Source organism: Hipposideros armiger, unplaced genomic scaffold (assembly GCF_001890085.2).
Source record: "Hipposideros armiger isolate ML-2016 unplaced genomic scaffold, ASM189008v1 scaffold_493, whole genome shotgun sequence".
Lineage (NCBI taxonomy): Eukaryota > Metazoa > Chordata > Mammalia > Chiroptera > Hipposideridae > Hipposideros > Hipposideros armiger.
Genome location: NW_017731843.1, coordinates 1,004,144 through 1,019,822, shown reverse-complemented (window position 1 = coordinate 1,019,822; position 15,679 = coordinate 1,004,144). Strand labels below are relative to the sequence as shown.

The window sequence follows — 15,679 nt, the reverse complement described above, 5'->3', positions numbered from 1 at the left end:
CGGCTGCTCAGCTCGGGCTGGACTCGAACCGCTGTTGCTCAGAGCTCAAACTCTTGAGCGAGCTCTTAACCAACTGAGCCACTCGGCCGGCCCTAGGCCTAGAATTTGTGACCACAAGCCCAAGAGTGCTGCTCACTTGCTCCTGTCACAAACCATAACTGGATTTTCCAGTCCTTCATTCTAAACGCTCCTTGGAGACCCCAGGTTTACCTAAGAACCATCACTAGGAATTTAAAGTATACAGAACATGTCCACACATACCTGTATTTGATTCTCTCCAAATCCCTGTAAAATAGGAGTGAACATTAATCCCAATTTATAGATGAAGTGGGTAGAGGGGAGGGGAGGGGCCTCCCCGTCTTTGAGCCTGACTGTGCTGGCCCTCCACATGCAGCAGCATGGAATCCTTCCAACAATACTGTAAAGTGGAAAGTCCTTCCTCATTTTACTCAGGAGGCAACTGAGGCTCACAGTTAAAATGATTTGACCGTGGTCATGGAGACAATATGACATAGGGGCCAAGCCAAGAGCCAGACCTTTCAGACTCCTGGTCTTCCTGTGGGAGTAACGATTTTCCATAGCAGGTTGGAGGTTGGTTTTCGCCCCCTCTGGAACCAGAACGAGGAGAGGAAACTGTATGGTTTTGTGCACTGAAGCAGATTTCTCTCAGTGCCTCGGGGAGCTACCTGGTTATTCCCCTCAGGCCCTCTGCCCCACCTCCTCTGGCCACCCCACCCCAGCAGAGATGAGCGGGATGTCCAAGCTCCCAAAGTCTCAGCTTGCAGAGCTGGTAATTAGCCCTTTGTGTCCAGTTAACCACCTTTCATCTCCTCTGCCTGCTGGTGTCCGCTTTCCCTATTAGCATCTCTCAGCTCTTTGCCGAGCCCGCCGCCCTCTTTGTGGCCAGCTCAGGTTGTTTGTCAGGGATGATGGCTAAGGGACGCACGCACACAGGGGAGGGCTGCTCAACCAGAATCACTCACATTTTCCATCCTGCGTGCCAGACATGTCTCTCGTCTCCCCACCCCAGAGACAGCCAGGTTTAGGTCACCTGGCTGAGAGGCAGACAGTTGATAGCTAGGGCCCCCAAATTTTGGGCCTTTGGAGCCCTGGTATTGCCTTTCAGTTCCCTGCCATGGCTAAAATGGGAGTTGACTGACTGGCGCCTTTTATACTTAAGCAAAAACCCTGCGCATTCCTCATCTTAAAGGGGCTCACCCTCAACCCCAGACTTCTTCTCTGTCTGAGGCTGCCCATGTTGGTCCATCAGCCAAACATCCTGAGTTTTCCTGGACAGTCCTTCTTTCATTGTCCTCATAATTAAACATTTATGTTTGTGTTGGCCAATGCAGTAGCCACTAGTCACATGTAGCTATTTAAATTTATATTATGTTTACATATATCCTAAATTTATATTAATAAAAATTAAAGAAAATTAAAGTTTTTAGCCTTATTTCAGTTGTTCAATAGCTACGTGTGGCTAGTGGCTACTGTTGGGCAACACAGATAGAAAATATTTCCATTATCACAGAAAGTTTTATCGGACAGCTCTGATCTATACAATCAGAAATTTTAGTATTTGGCATCCAAACTACATCTCTCAGGCTGTTTCTTCCTCTTAGATGGTCCTAAAGTTCCCGTGACCTTCCAAGTGAACCCATTTGAGTCCCCAAAACGTCAGGGCCTGTTGGCATTACCTCTGAAAATGTGTCTCCTATAAAATTCACCATTACCAAGTTCAAATGCCCGCTATATCTACAGTGGGACATATGAGACCCAGGATAGTCTTGGTGTATGTGATCTTCAAAACGTCCCTTCATTTACAAAGGAGGGAACTTGGTGTCTATTAGTTTCATCCAGGCCATCAGCCCTGACAGCCGAATGTGACAGCTGGATGTGGAATCCAGTGCTGGCAGAGGCAGGAAAGGGCAGAGCTGAGAGCATCACAGCTGGGCATAGATGCTTCTAGATCTGCCCTGTGCTAGGGATGAGGGTGAGCAATGCCTCTCAGAGCCTCCCCATCGTCCTTTCTCAACTTCTTAGAGATGAGCCTTTACTGCAGAATGAAGAGAAAAGGATTTTTTTTTTTTTGCCTTTTTCTTGTCCAGAGAGAAGGGGCACTTTGGGGTAAGAGGTTGAACCAGAAGCAGTTTCTTTTTGGAACAGGGCAGTTCCTTATCCCCTGCCAGTTCCTGCAGGCAAACAGCACGCTGAGCTGGCCTGCTGCCTGTCCCCTACCTGTCATGTGCTTGGCAAGTCGGACTTGAGTCCTTTTTTCCACTGCCTTCCCCACCCTGTCAAATTACAGTTGCAACCTCTCATTTTTCTGCTGCCTAGATGATTAAAAAGCATGACTTAGTGGAAAAATCTTGACCTCCTTAGGGTCAGCCTCTTAAGCAGCTGTCGTAGATAAGATTGTGCTGGCACAATACTCAGCAGTACTTTTCAAGGCTTTCTGTCTGTGTGTAAGGAAATGAGACACTGTGTGCTTCTGGGTGCTTTTCGTTTGTCTTTGGAGAGAGCTACAATTTTCAGAGGCATAAATGGGTATTCTCTCATAATAAAGTAAAATCTCTGGTGGAAGCGTTAGATTATTATAGTGATTTTTAAAAAATGTAATTAACAAGCTTTGTAAAAAAAAATAAAATTTTTTTTTTTGGATGGCGCCTGTTTTGAGCAATTCAGGGAGCAAAGTTCTCTGGCAACTAAGCAGAATCAGAAGTTCAATGCTCAGACTTCCTCCAAGGACTTAAAAGACTTAATTGTGCAGCTCTTGGTATGAAAAGCATTGTTTAGAGTTATTTTAATTACTGTGTTAGCGTTGCTGCCTCTTGCTTGGAGATTGAATATTTACCGTAGTCCTGTTGAAACTGCTCCAAAAAGGACATTCCAATTTAAATTTAGCATATGTCCTCAAAGCATTTTATCATTTTTGTATTTGCCAAGAACTTGTACCCATCTTGTGGGATAAGAAGGTCACTGTGCTTCTCCAAAGGGGAAACTGAGGCACAGGTGGTTGAGAGGACTTGGTTGGGGTTACATAGGCGATGTCAAGGACATAGTGAGAATCTGTGGCTTGACACAATGTGTTATCAAAGGAACAACTCACTTAAAGTCCTTTAGGGCTGGGTTTGGGTTCCCTACCAGCTGCTTCCTAGCTTTGTGGCCTTGAGTAAGTCACTTGCCCTTTCTGTGTTTCAGTTTCTTCATCTGTAAACTAAATAGAGATCATACCACTACACGCTTCATAGGATTACTGTGAAGATGGAGATTCTGCTCAACAAATATGCCAGGCATATCTTCCATCATCATCATTATTTTAACATTCCCCCCGCCCCGCCCTAATTTTAGTTAAAGACCTGTTCCCAGCTTCAAACAAAATTCCGTGCTCTCCACCCTTACCATCGTCCTCCTCCTCCTATTGGCCTTGCTGCTGCTTGTTCCGTTCACGCTTCCTCAGCTTGGGTGATCATAGCTAGAATCCAGCTGGCACCTTTTTCAGCTGGGGGGTCACAGGGTAGGCACAGCCCCGGGCTTGAGGTCAGAGGGTAGAGGCAGGGCCCAAGTCTGTCCTGCGCCAGGTGTCCATCTCCTCTTGATATGTCACAGCTCTGTCTCAGGTGCTGAAGATTTAGAACAAATGTTCAGACTGGCAAGCTCAGCTTCTGGACCTGGCTGCCCAGAGGGTCATCCTGGGGCCTCCAGCAGCTGAAGGGGCAGTTAAAGCCCAGAGTCTTGCCCACTCTCCCTGGTCAGTTTTCTATCTGTGAAATGGCAGTGTTGAGCCAGCAGCGTCCATTCGTTTTTCAAACGGCACAGGCGCTGGAAACAGCAGGTGCAGGTTTGAGTCCTGACTCTTCCATGTGACTCTCAGAGCCTCAGAGTCTCACTGCTCCTAAGGGGCAGTGAAGCCGAAAGGAGCTGCTGACAGAGCTTTGTAAACTGTGGCATGCTTTGCACTCATTGAGGATTTCCTTGCTCACTTGCAAAGCTCGCGCTTGGAAGGACACCTTGTTTCGTCACCTGCAGGGCGGAGCTCTAAGGAGGCCAATTGGCCCTCTCCCTGCTCGGTACATGTGGGTCTGTGTGCACAGCACAGTCCAAGGGCAGCACTGTAGACTTGGCCACGTCAGGAAGAGAAAGGCCGCAGTGGGGGTCGACCTTCCCCATGCCTTCTTTCATCCCCCTTCACCTGAGCCCCTCCCCTGCTTTGTCTTCCTCCTGGCTGCCATTATGGTACTTTTTATAAAGCTTGTTAAGTCTTTAATGATGCCTGGTTGTGCAGCTGGCTTAAGACTTAATCCCCAGCAATAGGGCTTTATTGGATAAATGGTTAATAATCACTTGTCTGCAGGGATTGGGGAGGTTTTGTTGAGGCCCGTGATTCCCAGAAGCCCCACGTGACCTGTGACACGGTCAGTGACTTGACTGGGATAACACTGCTTGGGGCTGGGGTGCAGTAAGTTGAGGCACCCTCATAGCACCGCGGAAGTTTTTAGGAGAGCACTTCTACCTCTGGGGAACAGAGGACACCTGTATGCTGCCATGGGCTTGTCTGGGTCTCAGCCAGGCATGGGCACTCCCCAGGATCTCTTCAAATGCACGTCTCCACCCAATCCAGGTTTTGCTTTCCTTTCTTTCGCCATTAACACGCTGTGTGACCTCGAGCAAGTCTCCTGACCCCTCTGGGCCTCAGCTTCCCCATCTATCAAATAGAGAGGTTGGAAGAGATGGCCTTGAAGGTGCCCTGTGATGCTGTGAGCCCCAGTGTCCCAGACAGAGGTTCTTATTTCCGGCTCTCGGGTGCGTCACCAAGGGCTGTGAATGGCAAGGGACCAGCAGCCCATTGAATTAAGTACTTAAGCTTCTGGGCAAAGAATTGGGTCAGCTGTAGTCACAGGGCAGCGTGGGCAAAGGGAATCCACAGAGCCAGATGTGGCCCTTGACTTTATAGGGTCTGGGCAGGACGCACAGTAGGCATGAATAAAAGCCTCATTGATGGGACTCTGGAAAGAGAAGTAAACTCAGATGTGGAGCTGTAAGAGCCAGGGGTTGTTCACAGGTGAAAAAGGAGCCTGGGATTTTGTTCCCAGCTTGCCTGTGCTTGGGGGCCACCCTCAACCTTTATTTGGCCTTGACTTTACAGTTGCACTGAGATGAGGACCCATCTACTGGAAGAAGGCAGGTGGTTTTGGGGCCTGAGGGTCAAACACGTGGGTCTGCATCTCCTTTTAGTACCCGTTTGCAGGCTATGCTTTGGACTGCTGCAGTTAAATGCTTGCTGCAAATAGCGATGTGACTTACTATGGATGACGTGATTTTGAATTGGTTTATCTGAAAATAAAATGAAATGAAAAGTGCAAACAGAGCCACCCCACCTTTTAGACTGGGTGTCCCTGCTCTGAGGGATGGTTTCCCATGTTGCCCCCAGATGTGCTCCCTGGCTCCTGCCTGACACCCCTAACCAGTATCCCCAGGAGTAGCACAGTCCAGGGCATGTAGCAGGTGCTCAGTCCCGCTGTGTGTGTCCTGCATGAAAGAATGGAATTTCTCTTTTCAGACCTGTACGTGACTGGATACTCGCTCTGCTTTTATTTCAGATCTTCCCCGACCCATCAGATTTCGACCGCTGCTGCAAACTGAAGGACCGCCTGCCCTCCATAGTGGTGGAGCCCACAGAGGGGGAGGTGGAGAGTGGGGAGCTCCGATGGCCCCCCGAGGAGTTCCTGGTCCAGGAGGATGAGCAGGACAACTGTGAAGAGACAGTGCAAGAGAACAAGGAGCAGTAGAGTCCCTGCTGACTCCTACCAGGTCACACCAGACGGCATCTGTACCTGAACTGTGTTCTTTCCCATTGTGATGGAAGGAGAGAGGGAGCCACAGTCATTCTGAAATGTCGGACGATGGCTTTCGGTTTTGCACCTGCAAATCACTGAGTTGGTCTTCTTTTCTTTTCTTTTCTTTTTTTTGAACTGTGTCGGCAGTGGAGCCCTCTGCGACACTTTGCAAGGCCTTCTGAGAAAGGAAGCTGCTTAGAGCATTAGAGCAGGGGTGGGGGGTGCGGGAAGCTGTGCGTCTTTTGAGATCATTATCTGAACTCAAGCAACTAGAGGCAGCGGTGGGATTCCAGGGGGCTCTGGGGGGTGGGGTGGGGGGAATGTGCACAGTGAACACGGAACATTTGAGGTAAAAAAACAAACACGAGACGAAAGAGAAAATACACGTTTTAAAGAAAACACTGAGCAGAGAAGCACAGCCAGGAAGTACTACTCTGAGCATTCGCTCTGGCTGCTGGGGCCTCAGACAGCAAAGTCTTCATCTCTCTCCCGGGCTTCACCCACCGCTAGCCTTTGCTTTTATTCCAGATGTGTTGTCTGTTTCAGGGGAGGCGGGTCAAGGAGAGCAGTAGAAGCTGGCTGCCTGCAAAGCCAGCTGGAGGAGATGCTTGGGAAAGGCAAATGTTCCCCATTCCTTCTCCATGGACCCTCTGTTCTCGGCTATGGCAGGTTCACATACCAGCGGTAATCTGGAGGGTTTTTGTTTTTTTTAAGAGGCAGGGCTTTTGAGCTTCTTTCCCCTGATTTATTCTTTTTGCCCCCTAGCCCTTTGGGGAGTAGTGCGAATACTTCCTGCTCTTGTTGGAGGACCAAGGTGGACGCTTGGACACTAGGTTCCTTCCCAACTGCTACTCCCAGACTTGCTTTCAGTCGTAACAGACAGGCAGGCAACCCTCGGCGGCCCTTCTCCTTACTGACACCCCACCCCACCCCAGGCACAGCCATCAGGAAAATGTGGCTCCCGGTCACGCAGTGAGTGCCAGCCAGCCTGACCAGCCACCGTAGCCACTCCCATGTGGGCTCTCGGCCCTTTTTTCTGGTGAGAGCTGAGTGGAGACCAGAGGAGGCTTTTTCTGTTTCTTGTGGGGAGGTGAGCTTTAGTGCAGGTCCCAAGAGCAGGCAAAGCCTGGGAATTATTAGATGGGGGTGAGGAGGCTCTCATGCAGCAGCCTAGGGATCAAGTTTAAAACTAAAAGGTGTCACGAGATTCCTGGCTTCTCCCGTGTGTTCCTGGATGCAGGTGGGAAGACAGAGTGGTGAGGAAACATGGGCCAACAGTCCTCAGCCCCCGCCCCCCATCTGTGCCCTGCAAGGGCACGGTTGCATGAGAAAGTTAGCCTTGGACTTAGAGCTTCTTATCATAGTTCAGAACCATCAGGAGCAGCGGGTTGGTTGCAGGACATACTCTTCAAACCATCTCCATCTCAGAGCAGACTATGCCCCCAAGAGATGGGTTTGAGAGCCTCCCTAGGGCTGAACTGGGCCAACAGAGGCACCCATGCGTCCCCTCAGGTTTCCGGTCAGTCCAGGTTGCCCCTGGTTTTGGACGTGAGTGTAGAGTTGTATTTAATGCCTCAAGGATAGTGTGGTTCTGGGGAACGTTGGGCAGGAGGACCAGGATGTGCTGTTGTCACATGAGCAGGATTTGGTTTGGGGACGTTGACGCCCCCCCCTCCCCCACTTCTCCCCCACCACTCCCTTCCTCTGTGTTGTCTGCTTGTGTTACACACACCGATGGCAATAACTTTTTCCAGCTCCTCGAGGAAGTGGGAGAGGCCTGCAGCCTGCACTGCTGGGTGTTTCTCTCTCTTGCTCTCCCTTTCCTTCTGTTCTGGCTGCAGAGGGCCTTTCCTCCTGACTTTCATTCCCTCACAGCAGTGTTTCTCATCCTGTGCCTCCCGTGTGGATGGGGTCTTGCCTTTTAAATCCTGTGTTTCCGTGGCCCCCTCTCATCTGCTCCCCTGTATCATCTGTCCATGTGATGGGAACGTGCTTGTAAACTGCATAACAGATCTACTTTGTGTATTTGTGTGTTTATGGGGGTGGTTTATTCTTTTTGCTGGTCGCTAGACCCCGTTGTATGACCATTTGGAGTCTGAGCAGGCCAGAGGCTGACCAGCTAAAGTAAGGACCCTCAGCAGTGAGCCTGTTGGGGGGACCCAGCTGCTCTTGGACAAGTGGCTGAGCCTCCTGTCTGGCCGCCTCTTTTTTTTTTGTTTTGTTTTTTAAGTATCTTGTGTGTATTTCTAACTGATCGTATTGGAAAAAAAATACTCTAGTATTTCAGTAATAATGCCTGTTGTAAGATGAACCTCCTGTAACTTCTATCTGTTCATTTTTGAGGCTCAGGGAGAATCTAGCATTTTTTTTTTTCCCAAACTACTTTTTGTCACTGTGACAGTTGTAAATAAAGTTTGAAAATGCTTTCCACCCTGGTCTGGTTACCTTCTTTCTTCCTGCTCCATTAGAATGGAGAGAGCCCAAGTAAACCCAAGCTGTAACTCATAGGAGACGGGGTTAGGGGGAGCCTCATGTGAGGTTCCTTACATACCTCACCTGCTGGTCCTTCCGGGTTAAGCCCATCCTTTTTTTTTTTTTTTGTCACTTGGCTGAATGAAAGCAGACTTTTCTTCTGTGTCAGTGGTTCTCAATTCTGGATGCACTTCAGGATCACCAAGAGACCTTTTAAAATATATACAAATACCTGAGTCTTACACCCCAAGAATAGATTTCAATGGGTGGGGGTGAGGTCAAAGCATTAATATTTTTAGAATCACCTGGGGAGATTGTAACACACAGCCATGGTTTTAAACCACCTTTCTAAGGGAAGAAAAAGACCCAAGATATATTGTAACTTTGTTTACAAAGACTGGGAATGAGTGGAGGGGTGTGTATGTAGCTAAAGAGCGCTCCGGAACCCATTTATTGAGTGCCTTCCACTTATCAGGCATTGTTAAGAGGTTGGGGTAAACAAAATAGCAGTGGCCCCAGCCCTGAATGCACTGCTTTAGTGTAAAATTAAATGACAAATATGGTGAGTGCAAGGCAGGAAAAAGGAAAATAGGGTGCTCTGAGAATGAGTATCTGTTGAAGGGGTCAGGAAGGGCATCTGAAGAAGTGACAGAGTGGAAGAGTTGGGGCTAGGTGCATGGAGAGAGTGCTGGCAGAGAGAAGGCTTGGAATGATCTGGACTAGTGGAGTTGGGGAGGAGGAAATCGTGCAAGGAGGGCTGCTTAGGCCTCAGTGAAGAGTTTGGATTTTACTCTAAGTGCAGGGCCTAGAACAGTATTTTACATTTTTACCCAATCTGGCTCTATGGCGATGGGGTGCGAAGGGGCAAGATGGAAGGCCCGGAGACCAGGAGGGAGGCTTCATGGAGGTCAGAATGAAGGTGGTGCTTTGTGCAAGGGGTTTTTGGACGTATTTCTAACCTGAAATTAGCTGTGTTTGCCTTCTCTCAGCCTACACCTGGGCTCATGATCTTTGTGATTATAGATAATCAACTGATCTGTGCTGAGAGCGTCCTCAGTATTAATAGAGTATCAATCTGTTTTAATATTGGTTTAAGTAAAACCATTGGATCTATGGATCTGCTGCCCTGAGGATAGCTTGCAGGCCTTGACTATCCTCAGTTTCGATTGTCCCTCTATTTTCCTCCAATAGCCTCAGGTCCTTGAATTAGAACCCAGGGTCTTTGAATATAGTCCCTCACCAAAACGTCTTTATTAGCAGATAAATAACATCATCTATGGAGAAAATCCTCTGAAATCTATCTAAAAAAGCTATTAGAACTGATATGTGAGTTTGGCATGGTTGCAGGATCTAAGATCAATGTACAAAAATTGACTATATTTCTATGCCACAGCAATAAGCAATTGGGAATTGAAATTTAAAATACCACTTACATTTGCATAAAAAATATAAACAATTAAGGGATAAATCTGACAAAAGAAGTGCAAACCCTCTTCAATGAAAACTATAAAACACTGCTGAGAGAAATTAAATAATACCTACATAAACAGAGAGGTATACCATGTTCATGGATCTGAAGACACCTTGTTAAGATGTCGGTTCTCTTCAAACTGGTCTATAGATTTAATACAATCAAAATCCCAGCAAGGTTTTTTGTAGAAACTGACAATCTGATTCTAAAATTCATATGGAAAATCTGATTCTAAAATTCATATGGAAATGCAATTCATTTGACTCTTCATATAGAAGAGTCAAAACAACTTTGAAAAAGAATGAAGTTTGAAAAAGAACAAAGAACTCAATTTCAAGCCTTATTACAAAGCTACAGTAATCAAAACAGTGTAGTATTGGCATCAAGATAAACAAATAGATCCATGGAACAGAACAGAGAGTCCAAAAATAGATCCACACATGTATGGTCAATTGATTTTTGACAAAGGTGCCAAGACAACTCAGTGGGGAAAGGATATTCTTTTCAACAAATGGTGCTGGAACAATTGGATATCCATATGCAAGAAGCCCCTGGGGATGGAAACATGAGTCTTCACTTCTGTCTCCCATTGTTTCCATGTGATTTTCTAAATAGAGCAATTATTCATTTAGAAAAAAATTCCTTTTTTCTGGTTAGGCAATTGCTTTAATACTGTTCTAATTCCACCCCAGGTCACCTCCTTTCTCCCTAAAGGAGGAGCATCGGGTGACAACTGGTGAACTTGGCTGTGTCATTTAGGCTGACTTGCATTCAAGTTCTGCTCTGCCCCTCCATAGGTGATTTGGGGCCAGTTTCTTAATGTTCAGGATCCTCAGTGTTCTTTATGAAACAGAGATAAGATTAGTACCCCCTATCCAGGGGTGTGAAGATTGAGCACTCAGTAGGTGCTCCACAAGGCAGGGTACTTTCTCTTTCCCTGGAAGATCTAGTGTCTATGGAACTAACGCCGGCCTTCTCTTCCCTGCTTTATGCTCTGGGTCCTTTGTGCATACCAGAGTCAAGGGGAGCTTCAAGGTGAAGACACCTCCATACCTGCAGACACTACTTCCTTAGTCTGCCCCTTTTGTTCATCACTGCAGGTGGTTGTGGGGTGGAGAGCAGGGAGAAGAATGGAATTTTAATGCCTTCTGCCCACCAAAATATTGGAGAGAGAAGCAGAGAATATCCCCCACCAAGGTGGGCCTGATGCCTGGCTCCTTTTTTAAAGAGGTAATTCTTGGGCAGAGACCTGTCTGAAGTGGTGGTTGAGCTTTGTGTAGAGTGGGGAGAGATTTCAGGCGGGGGTGAAACCCAGTGCAAAGCTCTGCGGCAGAAACTGACTTGACCTTTTTGAGCAATATCTGTGAAGCTGGCATGACTGGAATGCAAAGAAATAGGAGTAGCTGTGGTCAGATACCCCAGAGAATCACTGTTGCCCATCGTGAGAAGCCCTCTGGGGAAGGAAACAGGCTCATCAGACATCCCAGCCCCTGGAAGTCTACTTACTGGTCAGTCCATCCAAAGTTGTCTGATTCCTGACAAATGGCAGTCAGCATTGAGGGACCTGAAGCACTGTCACACCCCAAAGGGGCCTTTGGGTCATCAAAGAAGGGCTAAGTCAGGTAGAGTTCTGTTTGTATAATTACTGAAGGGTGGTTGTGGCTAACAGAACGAGTTCTGAGATCAGAGTCTGGAATGCGAGGCTCAGTCCTGCCCTTTACTAAGCTGTGTGCAAGTTACTTGAAAAAGTTACTTTTCTTCTTTGTATCTCACTTTCCTCATCTGTAAAATGGGTACCTACCTCATAGAGCTGTGGTGAGGTTTAAATGCATTATTACCAGTAATATGCTTAGAACCGTTATCAGGCACATAGTAAGTGCTCAAGAAATGTTAGCCATTGTGCTAGGTACAATAATGCTCCCCACTCCTGACGGTGCCCATGTCCTAGTCTCAGCAACATGTGACTATGATATGTTACATAGCAAGTGGGAATTAAGGTTACAGTTGGAATTAAGGTTGCTAATCAGCTGACCTAGGCTTGGGGAGAGCCTGGAATATCCAGGTGAGCCCAATATAATCATACGCATTCTTATAAAGAAAGTGGAAGGCAGGAGAGTGTCAGTAAGAGAGATTTGAAGATGAAATGCTGCTGGCTTTGAAAAGGGAGGAAGGGGCTACAAGCTAAGGAATGCAGGTACCCCTAGAAGCTGGAAAAAGCAAGGAAACAATCCTCCCTAAAGCCCCCAGGAGGGACGCAGCCCTGACAACACCTTGATTTTGTCCCAGTGACTCCATTTCAGACTTCTAACTTCCAGAACGCTAAGATAAGCAATTTATGTTGTTTGAAGTCACTACATTTATGGTAATTTGCTACAGATGCAGTAGGAAATGAATACAACCATTGTTACAACCATTGTTACAATGCTGATGATGTCGCTGATGGTGATAATGATATGGGCTTTTCCTGTGTGGCTTCGGACAGCAGAGTGGCAGTGAATGGGAGGGGGCTCCAGGCAGGCTGAGACCACTTTCCAGCAGCGGGGGCCCACACTTCCCTAAAGCTCAGCTGCTTCTCTCTGTCACCAGGCAAAAGTTCTGTCAAATGAAGGGCGGGCTACTGCACTGGGACTGGATAAATTTGAGGCTGTAAAGCCCTTATTCTAGAATTTTTAAAATTAGTAATTGATGTGTTCATTGGAATGGTCCATGAATCAGAATATTCCTCGCAATACTCCCTTCTCTCCATTTACCTCTATAGAAGGTCCTACTCTAAAATGCAATTCATGTGCAATACTTCCTTTGCCATTTCCGATGAAAAAAACAACAACAAAACATGAATTCACTCTTTTCAAATATTAGCTACCATTTATGAAGCACTGGGTAATAGGTTTACATTCTTTTTTTTTTTTTTTATTCACCACAATTTGGCAAAGTGTGGTTTTTTTATGTACAGGATTTTTTGGTTTTTGCACAAACTACATTTAGCAATGATGGAAATCATACAAGATGATGAAATTTGGGGACTTCATCTTTCAAATCCCATCTCAGTAGCAACCAATTATTTGCATGTTTGTTTCCTTCCAGTCTTTGTCCCTCCTTACTTACCAGAATGTACTCAGTGAATATAATTCTTTTCCATGCAGTTGGCATTTTAAATGTTTTTTTTATTTTTACAGATGAGGAAGCTGAAGTTGGAGGGCTTCCAAATATACCAACTTTGGAACCAGAAAAGGCTAGTAAATGTGTAAGAGCTGGCTCGCCGAGAGGCACAAAAAAAAAAAAAAAAGCAAGCCCTGGTTTGTAGCGTTTGCCAGTTTCTGTAGTATAAATACTCCCACCATGGCTGATTTCATGGGCAAGCTACTCAGCCTGTCTGAGCTTTAACATCCCTTTCTGTAAAATGAATGTAACTCCAAAACCAGGGCATTGCCTAGTTCAGAGGCCTCTATAAACTCGAGTGCCCTTCAGTCAAAAGAGAAATCCTCTAGGAAGAAGTGCCTGGTACAGTATTTTTCAAAATGAACCATGAGTACTTGCTGGGTTGTGAAATGGATTTATTTGTGGGTTGCAACTAGAATTTTTAAAAGAAAGAAAACAAATAAGAAAAGACTAGACTAGAACAGGAAAAAAATCAGAGTGCAGCAGACATGGGAAGGTTACGTGTTATTCCCTGAAACCTTTGTTTTATTCCTACATATGTATGGATGTGTGTACTGGGTCATGAAAGAAAAGACATTTCTTTTTTATAGACCACCGTCAAAATAGTTTGAGAGCCACTAACTTCGTGAACCTCGCTTTCTAGAAAGCAGTGCTTTTTCTGTCAAGAGCCGTGGGGTGGGAGAGGCAACTAGAAAAAGTAGCTTTGCACCCGTCTCTGCAGAGGAAATGGGGTTGGGGCACCCAAGGGCAGAACCTGGGTGGCCAGTGTGTGGGTGGGGGAGGAGGACAAACCATGGTAGGCTATGATGCCCTTGGTCTCCCCGAAGGCCAGGGTTAGGCTCCAGGCTGCTGTGGATTGCCTCATGAGCACTGGAGGAGGGAGGGAACCTTTCATGAGGGAGGAGGAGGAGGCTGCACAGGAAATCCTGGCTGCAAGCTCACCGCTGCTGGAACCCACCACAGCAGCACCAGACAACCAACAATAGCGCCATTAGATAAAAATAACCCAGGGGTCTGCAGCTCTGCCAGGCAGGGGCAGGGGTATGCTGTTCAGAGGGCTGAAATGTCACCAGGCTATGCCTGGGGTCATGCTGCTTGGTGCTGTGCTATGCCTTGATTTCCTGATTGCTAGTTACAGGGCAGTTTTTCAGCTGGAGGTCATTTGAGCTGGTGCCAGGAATGGGGCCCCTTGCCCTCAGGGTGTCTGCTCTTCTGCTCTCTTGCACAGGGGGATATGAAAAATCATTCATGCTAAGACCTTCAGTTCTGAATGCATCACCTCTCCCAGGTGGACTTTCATCTTAAAAGAGGGTCCCAGGAGGGCCTACCCGAAGCTTGTCTCACACGGGGATGTTCAGGGCACTGTGAGGATGGAGGTCTCCCCAGTAACCCTCAAAGCCTCCCCCTTGGCTACTGACCCTGGGCTGACCCTAAAACACCTCCAGCTGTTCCCCAAAGGCTCCTTTCCAGGAGGAAGAGACAGGCTCCCTGGTTCCCCCCAGTGCTTGAGCTCTGCCAGCCATCCATCCTCCCTCATGCTGGGGAATGGAGGAGGAGGCAAGGGTCACGATAAGTATGATTTTTACCACAGAAAAGCATAGTGAGGATCAGCAGCGAGCTCTGGAAACAGACTGGGCTCCCCTGTTTGCTACTGGCCTCCCAGTTTGCTGGCTAGTAATCTAGTGTTAGCCTGTTTCTCAGCACCCCCTGCCTATCTCAGAAGCACCTATGCCTCTCCAGGACTCACCATATTCACAAGAACACTGTTGTCTCCACTTTGCAATACACACATCTGATCTTTCCTTTGCTGACACAGCATTTTTTCACCTGGCACACAGGTAGAATTGAGGAGTGTGCGTGAATCTGGTTGGGCGAAAATCACACCTACCTTTTCATTAACTACTAAGTGACACAGCATTTCCTGCTAATAGGAATGTAGGGAACAAACCACAGCAGCGTCAGTAGTACCTGAGATTGTCACCAGTAGCAATCACATGGATTTTCATCTTCCCAGTGCACTGTGGCAGGTGTCATGAATTGCCATTCATAATCATGGCTACCTCCACATCACGCCTGCTGCTTCGGTAAAGCATTAATAAAGGAGGACACTTATGACTTGATCACAAGTGTGTTCTTAAAAAAATCTTTTGATAGCTGTGTCTCACCCTAACTGATATTCTTTGCAACCCTTTGCATTTTATTTTATGCACTTAAAGCATTGTTCCGAGAAGAGGATTAAAACTCCTTCAAGTTGCTGAAAGGATGCATGGCACAAAAAGATGAAGAACCCTCTGAGGCACTACTGGTGCTGGGGCCTGAGCAGAGCTGGAGTCAAGAGTGCAAAAGCAAGGAAGCCTCACCCGTGCCCCCAGGGGCTCAAAGCCAAGACAAAAACCCATAAGCAAATAAACAACTGCAAACTGACCTAGCGGGTGCTGTGCAGGTGGAGATTGTATAGATAGACGGAGTTGGGGAATACCTGGGACGGCCACAAAGCAGGTAGCCACTACCTCATTTCAGACTCGGTGAATTCACAGCCACCTCTGGCCCAAGAGGAAAGAGCCCATTTACCTAACACATTGACGGCTTCCCTTGAACAGTTTGGGGGTCCCTGGTAGGATGGCCTCTTCCTGAGCCTGCTCCATTTCCTGACCAGCCTCAGTCCCTTGCCTGGGATCATGGTGATAAGCAGTCCCCACTGCTTTGGCTTGAGACATTCCCCAGATTTTTGGTGCTAAAA

At 47.1% G+C, this 15,679-nt stretch overlaps 1 protein-coding gene across 3 annotated transcripts in view; it reads left to right on the top strand.

Annotated features, from left to right (window-relative positions):
• Positions 1–8,267, top strand: part of LBH (LBH regulator of Wnt signaling pathway) — a 47,159-nt gene extending 38,892 nt beyond the window's left edge. For all 3 annotated transcript variants that reach the window (XM_019667296.1, XM_019667295.1, XM_019667297.1), the window contains exon 3: positions 5,601–8,267. In XM_019667296.1, the coding sequence (XP_019522841.1) occupies positions 5,601–5,789 (189 nt within the window). In that variant the 3' untranslated portion in view covers positions 5,790–8,267. The remainder of the gene's footprint in view (positions 1–5,600) is intronic.
• The last annotated feature ends 7,412 nt before the right edge of the window (positions 8,268–15,679 follow it).